General features: G+C 43.0%; 1 protein-coding gene across 12 annotated transcripts in view; it reads left to right on the top strand.

Moving 5' to 3' along the window:
• cabin1 (calcineurin binding protein 1) overlaps positions 1 to 13,943 on the top strand; it is a 59,537-nt gene that overhangs the window by 11,133 nt on the left and 34,461 nt on the right. For 8 of the 12 annotated variants that reach the window (XM_036144559.1, XM_021308925.2, XM_021308926.2 and 5 more), the window contains 14 exons: positions 1,642 to 1,829; positions 1,941 to 2,078; positions 2,222 to 2,410; positions 3,843 to 4,085; positions 4,172 to 4,325; positions 4,409 to 4,524; positions 6,312 to 6,473; positions 7,654 to 7,860; positions 7,966 to 8,111; positions 9,129 to 9,390; positions 9,578 to 9,748; positions 11,507 to 11,596; positions 11,757 to 11,917; positions 12,020 to 12,231. In XM_036144559.1, the coding sequence (XP_036000452.1) occupies positions 1,642 to 1,829; positions 1,941 to 2,078; positions 2,222 to 2,410; positions 3,843 to 4,085; positions 4,172 to 4,325; positions 4,409 to 4,524; positions 6,312 to 6,473; positions 7,654 to 7,860; positions 7,966 to 8,111; positions 9,129 to 9,390; positions 9,578 to 9,748; positions 11,507 to 11,596; positions 11,757 to 11,917; positions 12,020 to 12,231 (2,439 nt within the window). The remainder of the gene's footprint in view (positions 1 to 1,641; positions 1,830 to 1,940; positions 2,079 to 2,221; positions 2,411 to 3,842; positions 4,086 to 4,171; positions 4,326 to 4,408; positions 4,525 to 6,311; positions 6,474 to 7,653; positions 7,861 to 7,965; positions 8,112 to 9,128; positions 9,391 to 9,577; positions 9,749 to 11,506; positions 11,597 to 11,756; positions 11,918 to 12,019; positions 12,232 to 13,943) is intronic. The other 4 variants (XM_021308927.2, XM_036144566.1, XM_036144565.1 and 1 more) reach the window with 2 other exon arrangements.

Here is a 13,943-nt window from a genome sequence, read left to right as displayed (position 1 = left end):
ATGACATTAGTAGACATGAAGCTACAACATAACACAATTCAATAAAATTTCATTTATATAGCGCCAATTCATGATACATGTCATCTCAAGGCACTTATCAAAGTCAAATTCAATCAAATTATACAAATTGGTCAAAATATGTCCTATCTAAGGAAACCCAGCTGATTACATTGAGTCTTGACAAGCAGCATTCACTCCTGGAGAAGCGTAGAGCCACAGGGAGAGTCGTCTGCATTGTCCATGGCTTTGCAGCAATCCCTCATACTGAGCAAGCATGAAGCGACAGTGGAGAGGAAAACTCCCCTTTAACAGGAAGGAAAACCTCCAGCAGAACCGGGCTCAGTGTGAACGGTCATCTGCCTCGATCGACTGGGGATTACAGAAGACAGAACAGAGACACAACAAGAGAGACAAAAAAGCACAGAAGCACACATTGATCCAGTAATCTGTTCTATGTTATATGGTGTACATATATACCTGTATACAGGAATACAGGCTGTAGTAAGCTGCAGAGTTAGGTTACTTAGGTGTAAAAACAAATCTCAGTGTAGGGCTAGGCGATATGGACCAAAATTAATATTGCGATATATTTAGGCTGGATTAGGACATTTCTCACAGGCATATTTTTTTTAAAAACAAACAGCTGTAGATAAATATGAGAAACAGCTTAAAAAATAACCTACTGGAGCACATAAAAGTATAATTGTAACTCAACATAAACCAGCTCGATATAAACAATATAATCTCATTTTATATCTGTTTTTAAAAAGTCTTGATATTCATAAACGTCGATATATCACCCAGTCCTATGTCAGAGCTGAAAACCCCAAAATAAGACAAGTTCTGTTTAACTCGCTCAGTGTACCAAGTAAGTTAAATGTGATTCCAAAAACGAATAAAAGTCATAAAGTCTGAACAGGGACTTGTTGAAGCTTGCAGAAACCCGTTCATTTCCATCCCTGTTGGTCTTTGGTAGTTGATGAAGCTAAACATATTTACAGGATGTGTATCAGGCGGGTAACGGTACGGTTTCTGTGCAGACCTTACGCTTCGGCGCATTCGTACCCAATCAGTGCCGTGTTGTTTCTAAAGCTGCACAAATGCAGGCTGTTTATGTGCAGAACAACGTTAAACTACTTTAAATCACGACACCGAGATAAAACAGTGTGGACTCCCAGCCATCTCTAAAGTCTGCCGTTTAAGGACAGCCGATGGAGAATAAAGGAGGACTTAACAATAGATTTGTCAGCATTTTTCACTGGTACCGCAGGTCCAGATCTGACCGCCTGCAGCAGCAATCAACCCGGCTAAAACGCTGCCCGGCAGCAGACATGTCGGCTGGAGAGCGAATCCCCTAAGAGCTGCACGTTTGAGGGTCCTACAGGGTCAGCTGTATCAGCTCAGTCTTATTCAAGAATCCCTAAATAAGAACAGAGACCATTTTCAGGTAGTTTTCAGGTAGTTTCTATATATAATATAGAAAACTATAGTATAATTTATCCAGGGATTAGCTATGTACCTGATTATTCCTCTTATTAATTGAAAATAATCGCACCTAAAGTCCTGTCAGTCCGCCCAACAAACATTTGCTTCTCATTTTTGATTGACTGTTGGTTTTCAGCGATCTCGTATCTCGTCCAGTAAATCCAGGAAGAAACGGCGGCGGTCCCGGCGGCGACGCGTCTGACTCGGAGTTCCCGGGGCAACACTTCCAGGGCGACTTGTTCGTCCTGGCCCTCGGTTCTTCCCAGAGAGATCTGTTCGAGAAGGACTGGTTGGACGTCATGGTGCGCGTCTACTGGCTCAAAGCGCGCTTTTTGGCTCTGCAGGTGAAATCGAGGTCCCCTGGTTCCATCGGCGGCTCTTTTTTTCCTACACGGTCCAGCCAGAGCTGCCGTTTAATGCTGTTTTTTTTCTTTTTTTTTTTTGCCTTTTGACAGGGAGATATGGAGTTGGCGCTTGAGAGCTACGACGTATGCATAGGCCTGCTGCAGAGCAAACCGAAGACCGCTGACGGGAAGCATTATACGATCAAGCTGCCAAACCTTCGTGTAGACGCAGCCATATCTGTGGAGGAGGTCGGTATTCTGTTTTTTTCATATTTACTCTTCAATACACAATTACGTTAAAGTCTTCAGTGACGCTGGAGTTGATCCATAAAATGTTTCCAAGTTAAGATGAGGTGTTAGTGCTCTGAATGTGTTTTTGATCCCATGTGCAGATCGACAAGAGACTGAAGTCGTTGGAGCGTTGTCAGTCCTTAGAGGAGATCCAGCGTCTCTTTGAGGCCGCAGACTTTGAGTCTGTTGTGCGTCTGCTGCAACCCACTCTTAATTATGAAAACAGGAGCAAATCTCTGGAGTTCGTGAGCTCCACCCCAGAGCGTCCCGCCCAGCTGATGCTCCTGCAGGTCGGTAGTGCTGCAAAGCTCTCTGTCCGCCGCAGTAACGCCGCGCTGTTTGCAGGGAAAGCCGCTGCAGAGGTTTACATAACAGCGACGTCGCAGCAGTCCTAGCCGACTTTACCGGAGCATCTCTGATATATCCGGCACGCTGAGGCTGTCCGGAGTTAGGTTTTGATTTCACAGGATGGAATAAGTTTGCAAAAATAAAAACGGAGCATGGAGTATTCCTTTTCTCTTTGCATCCAAAGGGTTTTCCATCCGTTCGTCCGTCCATCCTTTTTGTATCCAGTCTGGATCCTGCAGCTTCCATATTTAAAGCCTGACAATTGTTGAGATTCATCACACTATTTATCCATCAGTATATCTTTCCGTCTTTCTTTCTATTCATGCCGTGATTCCTGCTGGTTCTATATTTAAAGCTAGCATAAATTGACTGTGAAGTTTTCTAATTCTTCTGGTCTGTAGCTGTTGCTTTGTTGCTCTTATCCAGGGGTGTCAAACTCATTTTGGTCTGATCTCAAGAGGGCCACACGAGTAAACTCATTGTAAGATTAAATAGAACTAATAAAAGTGGACTTGTTGTTGATTTTTATATTAAATGAATTTCACTTTTACACAATATATTATGAATAACCTCAGCGTTTTTAAGAAAAGTATGTGCAATTTCAACAATGCTTTTACTCAGTTAAACATTTACTTGTGCATTATGCATAAGAACTGATCACAGTGATTGGACAATGTTGAAAAACATTTATTCACATTTTTTGGAACTTAAAAACACTGTCCTGCATGACAAAATACATCAAACAGATACTAGTTAAGAAAAGATTTAAAATCAATTTTTCACATCTGAAGCTCAGTGCTACCATCTGCTGATTAAAACACAGCGCCCCTCGTGGACAATATAGGAACTGCAGATCTTCAATTAAACGAAGTACATGTTTTTTTCAATAATTGTTTTATCATTCTCTTCCTTTTATCTCCTCTTTCTTTCACCTTTTCTTTTTTTCTTCTTGTTCTTCCTTTCCTCTCCTATTTTCCCATTGTGCCTATATCATATCAGATATTCCCCGCATGAATCATAATAAAACTATTCGCATTCATAAATCAAGTAGAGCACTATGGCAAAAGCAGTACTGCTGCACTTGTCAAAGTCAAATCTGATGAGTTCTTTTTGGCATTAAGACAACAATTCTTATTGCCACATTGCCAGACAGGACACTGAAAAAAAAAAATCATTGTTGAATATTGATAATGCAATTATCCACCGGGCCGGACTAAATTGTTCGGCGGGCCGGAACCGACCCACGGGCCGTGCTCTAATCATTGACACCGTGTCTGGATTTAGTTTTGAGGAGTTAGAAAGGCTAAAGGTTATTTTCATATCCTAACGTGCTTGAGTTTGGGTAAACTCTTGACTTTCCCCCCTTTTCCCCAGAACTCCCTGTTGAAGGTGCAGGACTACCGGCAATGCTTGGAGTGCAGCGAGCTGGCTTTGAACGAGGCCCTGCAGCAGCTCAACTCTGCTCCAGGCGGTTCTGCTCCCAGCAAGGAAGAGTGGGTCAGCACCATCAGAAAGCTGCTGGATGGCGTCGAGATCTGCTTCACGAAGGAACCCGAGCTCCTGAGCAAAATCCCTCACTTCTCAAGCATGGCTCGGCTGGCAAACAATCTAATTCAGGTTTGAAAGAAGTGAAGGGTATACATTAAAACTGTAATCCCAATAAATACGGATTCAACGCTTTATTCTGATTTCTTCTCCTCCAGCTGATTGATCTTAGCATGAGTACCTCAGATGATCCCAAGGAGCCGTATTTCTTCTCAGTTGTGCCTTGGATTATCTTGTATCGCATTATCAAACACGAGGAGGCGGCCTTTGACTGTATGCTTCGGCAGCACGTGTCTTTAGATGACGACGAAGGTGTGTTTCCCTCATTGTTAACGCTGTCTGCCTTTCTTCTTTTTTGGTCTTTTAATTAACGCTGAGGTGTCTGATTTTTTCAGATGAACCTGAAACTCCCATGCTTCCCTCCTCTCTGATGCTTTTGAGTACGGCTCACGAGTATCTGGGTCGTCGATCGTTATGCTGCAGCTCAGACGGCGCCCTCCTCAAGTTCTTTGTAAGACTTTGCAGGGACCTTACCGAGCAAACGTTACGCTTGCTTTTAGCAGCTTTCATCTCCAGGGAATAGAAAAAACAGTATTGATACTCGTCGAACTGCCACGTTTTACACTGCTGCAGTCACAGACCTGCTCGTGTTTCTATTGGGATTATATGTGAGAGGAAAAAAAAACAGAAATGCCTGGTTTTGAAAATGTTTAGAGGAAAACAAATCTGCTAAATCTGTTGTGCATTGGTGCTGGGCCTCCCCTGACCCCATGCTTTATGGAACCAGAGTTTGCTGAAACTATAGCCAGACTTTTTGCACATCTAGATGCTGGAATTTTAGTCCTTTCTTGTTTGCAAAACAGGTCAGGCTTTATTCAGACTGGACGATGAACATCTCTGAACGTCAGTTTTGAAGTTTTACCACCGATTCTCAATGGGATTTATGGCTTAACTTTGAAACATTCAAACACATCAATAAGGCTACGTTCACACTGCAGGTCTTAATGATCAGTTCCGATTTTTTTGTGAAATCAGATTTTTATGCGTGGTCGTTCACATTTCCAAATATATCCAACTTGTATGTGATCTCCTGTGTGAACTGAATGCGTTCAACCGAAGTGTCCCACATGCGCACTCGAGGACGTGATGACATCACACGTAGCAAGCGTCCTTAGTGTTTGCAGAAGTAAACATGGATTATAATGCTGGCGCACATTTTGCGGTCATTAATTTCTTTTCTAACCGGAGCTTTCTCTTCATTGACTGCTCTCCTCATTGTTGTCCGCTAAGGGTGTCGTCTTTCTTCCCGCTTCTGCATAGCAGGACGCAGAGTAGTGACGTTTGTCGAGTATCGGTGACGTACAGGTTGGATAAATGCGACCCGGCCGTACAGACACAGGTCGCATTTGAAAAGATCAGATACGTATCGGATTCAGGACCACATATCCAAGTGGTCCGGGTCGCATTTGAAAAAATCCGATCTGTGCTGTTCAGACTGTCATAAAAAGATCAGATACAGGTCGCATGTGGGCAAAAAAATCGGAATTGGGTCACTTCAGGCTGCAGTGTGAACGTAGCCTAAGAATAGTCTAAATTCAGTTGTAGTTCTGGCTGAATGTTTAGGTTGTCCGGCTTAAAGGTAAAACCTTTGCCTCAGGGTTTCTTCAAGGTGATTGAAGCTTTCAGCTTCAGTCACCTTCCCATCTGTTCCTGCTGAAGGAATGCATTCCCACAGCCCGGGACTTCCTTCAATGTGTTTCATGATGATTGGTGGGGGGGTTCACACACACACACACACATAGAACGTCCTACGCCTTTCTTTCAATAACGCCTTTCTTCACACGGGCCAGATTTGTAGAGCGCATTACTAATGAGTTTCCTGTCAACAGCTCTGCAGCTCCTCCAGAGTCACAATGGCCGTGGAAGGCCAGGTCTTTGTAGGATGTGTCATACTCTTTTTGTACTTCATGATGGGTTAAAACGTGCCCGGTGAATTGTTCAGAACTTGTTTCATGGCCTAACTCTGCATGAATGTTCACGATTTTATCAAGGGTTATTTCAGTAAAAGAAGATGGAAAAGGAATCTCTGAAAATTGGGACCCTTCTGTTGTCTGTTTAATGATCCTCCCGCTTCACATTACGAGCTGCTTTAGGTTTATGCTGGTCTATCACATAAAATCCCAATTAACAGTCAATGAAGTATAAGTTCAGGAAGTATAAATACTTTCTCAAACCATCGTACATCTAATGTACAGTTTTAACGGTAGCTGTCTCTACTTTGCAACCCACTTGGTGCAGATTCGCGTATTGGAGAAAGAATTTGCTGCTCCCACCTCCAGTGACTCTCATCCCTACAAAGAAGAGCTGGAAATGGCCTTGGAGCAGTGCTTTTTCTGCTTATACGCCTACCCCAGTAAGAAGAGCAAGGCACGTTACCTCGAGGACCACTCGTCTCCACAGGTGAGGCCTTCAATTTGCTGAATCGGCAGTCTTTATTTCGGCTTACGTCCGTTTTGCCTGTTCCGCAAACTAAAAGTTTGCTGCAAAAACAAGAAATGTAGCTTTGTTTTGGAGATAATGGCGGGGGACCTGAAGAGGCGGTGCAATAGTGAAGAGGTGGCTCAAGGCTTTGAATAATTGGTTTTATCTCGGTTGTATTACCAAACCTATGTAAGAGGGAGCAGCCTGCTGATGACGCATACACGCGCCCTCAGCGAACCTCCCTATGCCGAAACGGTCAGATATATCCATTAACGTTGTTTGTTGCTGAGCCACACAAAACAGATGTCACTGGAATAAATTGAGGCCATGAACCGGCATTGTTAGAGGACTATTTTTACTCCACTGTGGGAGAAATTAGAAAATATTTGTGTAAGCCACAAACAACCAATCTGCAAAATTCAGGTTTTTTTTTTTCAGTAGGTAATGCCACAGACTCAGTTCTGGCTTCAGTGTTTTTCCATTCGTTCTCCCGACTCCCAGTTTGCGTGCACAGGATTCATCATTTCAGTCTATAAATGCTGTAAGAACTACGGGAAACGATCGGACCCAAAAGCTTCTCTGAGCTTATTACAGCTGGAGAAGGATGCAGTGGAAGTTTCAAGGTCTGGAATAGGATGGGCAAATATTGATGGTTACAAACTCGTTATTTACATCATCCATATTTTCTATCCAGCCATCCATATTTGTGTCCCGTTTTTTTTTTTTTAGTCTCCCCGTTTATCAGACCGTCCAATCACGACTCACCCACCCATCAGTCCGTCCATCCATCCTTCTTCCATCTATTCGCCCATCAGTCTGTCCCATGAATATCAGCGTATTTAAATCCAGATCACTGCGAGAAGAGCTGCAGCATATCCATGGTGTACTTTTGTTTTATTTAATAAGCCAAAATGGACAGCGACTAATAGGATTTGGAAAATTCTGAGATTCTGACCTAATCAATGTGGCAGAGTCCAGTTATTCATCTTCATTGTGGCGTTTGCAGTGGTTGTGTGCGGCCACAAGTGGGAGTCGGTGTGTTTTAATTTGCGAGGCCTCTGCCTGTGATTACGTTAAACCCTGGAGCTGCAGAAGAGTGCCCACTGCTGTGGCGCCCGCGCTAATCACTTGACCCCGGGGACGGGTTTGGGCTCTGCAGGTTGAGCTTCAGTGGAGCGACGCGCTCTTCATGTTCCAGTACTTCAAACCAAAGTCCCTGCCGGAGTTCGACAGCTACAAGACGAGCACGGTGTCGGCAGAGCTGGCCAATCTGCTGAGGAGATTCGCGAGCATAGCGCCCCCAAGCGAGACCCCCACCTTCACCACGGACGAGGTGGCAGCCTACATCGAGGACATGACGGAAAAGGTCGGCGTGCGGCGCTGCGCTGGACGCAGTTGCGCTAAGCATCGTGTCCTTTTTGTCTTCACTCGCAGGTTTCTCCTTTTATAACTGCTGCCGTTTCTCTTTAAGGTCCCGTCCCTTCCGGCTGGCAGCCCCCCCGCGCCCCCGATCATCAATGAGATCTACTACCTGCTGGCTGATTATCACTTCAAGAACAAGGAGCAGTCCAAAGCCATCAAGTTCTACATGCATGACATTTGCGTGTGTCCCAACAGGTAGGTCCTCCCTCCACGCTGTTGCCGGCGGCTACATCCGTCTCCAAAAAACCTTTCCCTGCTGCTCAGACTTAGGGCTGGACGATAATTCAATAACAATATATATCGATCGATAGACGTGTGGCGCGATAGAAAAAAATAGGGTCGATAAAAGTTCGATAGAGAATTTTCCTTCCTTTCTTTCAGCCTATCATATTAGTTGATTCTACAGTCACTACTTCCTCTCAACCAATCGTAATCGCGGACCCAGGCACGGCGTCACAAAGCTCCACCCTCTCAAACCACAACACAGAGCACGTGAATATGTCGCAGCAAGTAGCGGCGGAGGAAACTGTCCCAAAACGGGGTTTTACTAGTTCACCAGTCTGACAGAAATAAACCAGTGATTTGTAAAACTTGCAAGGAACCGGTAAAAACAAAGTCTGGTAACGCAACCAACTTGTTTCATCACGTAAGCCGCTCAGCCGCTCACTCCGCACGTGAGAAGTAACTAGTGTACTATTCCCACCTAAATAGGCTATTTTATTTATTTATTTATTTGGTATATTTATTTTGGTCTTTATTTAATTACCTAACATAGGTCTTTTAAGTAATTTTTCTTAAAAAAAATTCTGTTATGGTTAAAAAAGTTGGTTCCAATTAAAAAGATTTAATTGGAATTCTGTGTTTGTGTTCTTTATTAAAAATTAAATCATTTAGCAATATCATAAAATGTCCAGGCAGAGCTGCACATAAAATATGGTTTTAAATATTTTCAATAATTATCGATATCGATCAATATGCATTTTTTTTTTTTTTTATCGATAAGCTTTTTTTCTATATCGTCCAGCCCTACTCAGACTTCACTTCACCTCCTCAGCCACATCTAGAAATATTATATCAGCTCATGCAGCTTCCAGCATCCACACCGTATTTTTTTTATTTATTTATTTTTACGTCACAAATGCATTTCTTCTCCTTTTTAATTTACCGCTGGAGGTTTTTCAGAAGTGGCGTTAATACCGTCTCCCCCCTCAGGTTCGACTCCTGGGCAGGCATGGCTTTAGCCAGAGCCAGCCGCATCCAAGAGAAGCTCAACTCCAACGAGCTGAAAAGCGACGTTCCCATATGGAAGCACTCCCAGGCTGTGCTGAACTGCTTCAAGCGGGCCCTGGAGATAGACAGCTCCAACCTGTCGCTGTGGATCGAGTACGGGACCATATCGTACGCGCTGCACACGTTTGCTTCCCGGCAGCTCAAACAATGGCGAGTGGAGCTCCCTCCAGAGTTTGTTAAACAGGTGAGGCCTACGAAGCGCAAAATGCCTCCCGTGATAGTTCGCGTTGCAATCTGCTTTGATGGCAGACGTGCGAGCTCGGCAGTCACATTTGCACCACTTACTCTTTTCCCTTTTCTTCTACAGTAGAGCCTCTTGATGTGCCGCACGCGCGCGGAACGTTTGCCTTACATGTTTTGCCTTGTTTCAGATGGAGGAGAGAAGAGACTCCATGCTGGAGACGGCGTTTCAGTGCTTCCAGGGCGCCTCCCGCTGTGAGGGTGACAGCGATGAAGAAGAGTGGCTTATTCACTACATGCTGGGGAAGATAGCCGAGAAGCGCAGAAAGCCCCCCGTCGAATATCTGCAGCTTTACAAAAAGGTAAAGCTGCCGATCATTCTTTGACGGAGTCGCAGTGCCGAGATGGAAGCATGAGATTGAAGCATAAAGCCTGTTTTATAGCCAGTAAGCCAGGAGCAACGTTGGCTTTGTTATCAACATGAACCAATATGACACGCGTCACCTGCTAGGTCACCTCCTTTGTTCTGTTTTGAGTGCGTAATTCAAACGGTCACTGTCTTTACACGCCTACTGTGGCATTCATTTTATCATAAATGACGCGAATAACTTGGCAGCTAAGATTAGATCCGTACCTGACAAAGTGTTCACACTACCACCAAAAACCTTTTTTAATGGACATATGGAGGGAAATAAAGGGCAATCCTGAAAGAAAAACTGTGAGAGGCTAAGTCAGCACCATAGGTTCACAGTCCAAAGAAAATCCATGTACGAATGGTCCAGTCAAAGTCTACTCTTTAATCTAACTGAGTCTGTTGGTACGGCCGGGCGATATGGCTTAAAAATAAAATCCCCAATTTTATTCTGTTTCACAAAAAGAAATTAAAAATAAGTTGAACTTGCTTTTATGTCGAGCATTTCGTCTGTGAGTTGACCTGAATTCAGAGTACAACTAAATAAAAGCTGTGAAACATGCTCGTAAAACAAGATGGCAGGGTTCCCGCGGATCCTTAAAAAGTCTTAAAAGGCATTGAATTCTGTAACCTAAAACTAAGGCCTTAATTGGCATTAAAATGTCTTGAATCAGTCTTTCTTAGGTCTTAAATTTGTTACCAGATACCAAAATAGTTTATTTTAGTAGGGAACAAAACAAAGTTTGAGAATTCAGTTCAGTAGTTGTTAAAAATATATCTGTAATTTGTGTTTTTTAGCTTTCTTCCTATATGAAATGTTTTTGAAAATTTTAAACATGTCTACTGGGCCAGAAAGTAATGGTTTATGTTAAACTAAACATTTGGGTGAAGTTGTCGCATCCAGGTTTTTCTTGTTTATCGTGAATTTGGTCTTAACTTTTTATTTCAAGTGGCATTGAAAAATGTCTTAAAAAGTCTTGAATTTAACTTGCCTTATGCTGTAGGAACCCTGAGATGGCGGCCCTGCCATAGTAAACAATGAACATATAACACAAAGTTTGCTGCTAGTGTTATCACACACATGAGCTAAGAACAGGCTTCACTTGTGTAACTTCAAACTAACTTAAAAAATAAGTAAATGAGTAAATTAAAGTGCCTCATATTAGGGTAAAAAAAAAAGTTTCCTCTTCACAATATTTTATATATATTTCCCTAAACGTGTATTCAGCACTGTGATAGGCTGGTGGCCTGTCCAGGGTGTACACCGCCTCTCGCCCATTGACAGCTGGAGATAGGCACCAGCACCCCTCATGACCCTAATAGGGAAATAAAATCCTGATTTCTTTTCCAAAAATTAACTCATAAAAAATTGTAAATTCGAATTAGTCGATAAAAATCGATTTATCGCCCAGGCCTAGTCTGAGGTGAGACTCGAGAACAGTCTTTAACAGATACCCTTCATCCATCGTGACTGAGCTATTTTAGCCGAGAGGTTTCGGTAAAACATTTCAACATCTAGGTGAACAAAAGCGGGAAGAGACGCACCCCAAAAGGCTTTCAGCTGTAACAGCATCTGAAGATGGTTTCTAAAAAAGCACAATATTTGTGTTGGTCTGTCACATAACACGTCGGTAAATTTCACTGAAGTTCGTGGTTGTGACAAAATGACACGAGTCAGCTGGTTACTCTGCCGTTTGTGGCTTTATAGGCGGCGCAATATCTGCACGAAGAAGCTGCCAGGTACCCGCGGAAAATCCACTACCACAATCCTCCGGACCTGGCTATGGAGGCCCTGGAAGTAAGCGACGTTGACTTGTTGCTCAGGATGCTTCCTTTATTCTGCTTCTCTGTGTGTTTTTTAAGGAAAAGCTGTTTCTGAAAGCCTTCACGTTTGAAGACATCGACTATCCCTTTACAACATTACATTCCTCCTCTATTTTTTCTTTTTTTTCCTCTAGTTGCATTTCCGTCTGAGTGCCTCCATCCTGAAGTTGCTACACGGTACCGAGCCTGATCTGGATCACGAGGTTTTGTTTAACTTGCTGGTCGAAGCGGCGACCGGGCCATTTGCAAAGGGGGAAGAGAAGAGCATGCCGAGCTTGCCCAGGTCCAATGAAAAGTGCGCTTCTGTGTTCGTTATTGGTAAAATCCAACACAGGCTGCAACAGAACAACTGTCGATCTCACAGTGCGACTTTTTCTTTCTCTGTGTTTATCTTTAGAGAGAAACCCGCTTCAATGACGGAGGAAGAATTTAACTGCTCCTCCGTTTGCATAGGGAACGTCCTCAGCCCCTCCCTTCCCTCCGCCGCCACCCCAGGTGTGACATCCCCTCCTTACGTGGCCACGCCATTTGACCACGATTACGCCAAACGCAAAACACTCCGAAGGCAACAGTGGCAGCAGCAACGGCATGAGGAGCAGCAGGCTGATGGTACAGTCCCAGTCCTAGACACTGCCTCTGGGGTTGGGCTCTTTGCCGTTTCCGCACTGGGACAGAAAGGCCCAACGGGGAGCGCTCAGATCGCTAATCACCATGCTCAACGGCTTCGTTTTCAGTCTCTATGGTCCCCGTGCACTTGATGATTGGGATGTGGTGAAATGGGCAATATGGCTACTGATTATTTGGCTAATATGCTTTGCATGGACAAAGTTTTGGTTGGGTTTTGGGCTGAGAGCATTTGGGCTTATGTGTTTGCATAATTGTGAGCATGTGGGCTTGTAACACCAGTCTCTTGTGGCTTCTTATATTCTATATAATCATCTTGCCTCTCACAGGAAATGTAAAAAAAAAAAGCTTTTCTTTTCCCTAAAGCATCTTCAGCTTTTCGTGTCACGTTTGCACACGTTTGGTGTTTCGGCTGCTGTTGTTTTGCATCGCAGTGTCAGCGTTTCCAGATGCTTGCCTGTGCTGGATATGAGGTTAAATACGTAGCAGGCTTTAATAACCATTTTAAGCAACCTCACTTGAAAACAAAAGGGATTCTAAAAAATATTTTTGGGGTATTTTCGCTTTATCTTCAGTCCTTATAAAAATTGACTAGAGATGCTACTATTGAAATTTTGAGGCCAACTCCGGTTTTGTTTGTTGCTTTTTTTTAATAGCTGTATTATAAAAAGATATAAGAACAGCCTTACAAAAACTTTTTTCTGTCCTTGCTGCCGTGAGCCTTCGCTTATTTATATTTGGAGCAGACGCAACTTCACATTGTGTGCATAAGAGATCAGACATTGTAAAAAGGCGGGTTTATTATTACTTTAACACAAAGACAAAACGGCTACAATTTTCATATCTTAACCTACGTAACCTAATCCATTAGCAATTAGTGTTGCTTGCATTGCTAAACTAGAAGCTTACCTTAACTCTGAGACTTCCAAAAAGCTCCCAACATTTCAAAAGCCAACATATACCATAACACACTATCCATCCAGCCTTCCTGTTATCTTCTGAAAAATACTCACTCACTCACTCACTCACACACACACACACACACACACACACACACACACACACACACACACACACACACACACCAGCTTTCTACTAATTGAAAGTATCTACCCTTGAGTCTTGGTTACTCGGTTGCAGCATCAACATCAATGAAAGTCATCAAACTTCCTAATACTTATTTATGCCATATTCGCTTATTGGGGAAAAATTTTATATATTTTTTTAGTTTCTGACTGGCTGATTAAAGTGAAAGTTGGCCAAATCCAGCCAACTACCATTTTCTCTTTGCATCTATAAAAATTTGTATGTTTAGGAGATGGAGATGATCCAAGAAATGTGGTCATCTGTTCATATTAGTTGTATTTTCTTTCTGATTTATTTACACTTGAACTTGTAAACTTTAAACCCAATAAACTAAGTTTATTAGATTTTAAGAGATGTAACTTTAAAAAAAAAAATCTTTACAGTATAAAAAAAAAATAGCCAGGTATTTACTTTTAAATTGAATACGCAAGTAGGTTAATTTCCGCATTTGAAACGGCACCACATATTGAAACAGGAACGCTCACAATCAGGAGAAATGAGCCCTCTCCCATGTGCAGAAACCTCCATCTGTCCCTTCAACCCATTCATTCAAGTTCAAGTGAAATGTGCAAATAATGCAGCCATATTGCCCATGTTGCCAGTTTTGTCAC

The sequence above is a fragment of the Fundulus heteroclitus genome, chromosome 12 (assembly GCF_011125445.2).
Source record: "Fundulus heteroclitus isolate FHET01 chromosome 12, MU-UCD_Fhet_4.1, whole genome shotgun sequence".
In the NCBI taxonomy this organism is placed as follows: Eukaryota; Metazoa; Chordata; class Actinopteri; order Cyprinodontiformes; family Fundulidae; genus Fundulus; species Fundulus heteroclitus.
The sequence above is the reverse complement of the archived record's forward strand: the minus strand, read 5'-3'. Positions and strand labels throughout refer to the sequence as shown.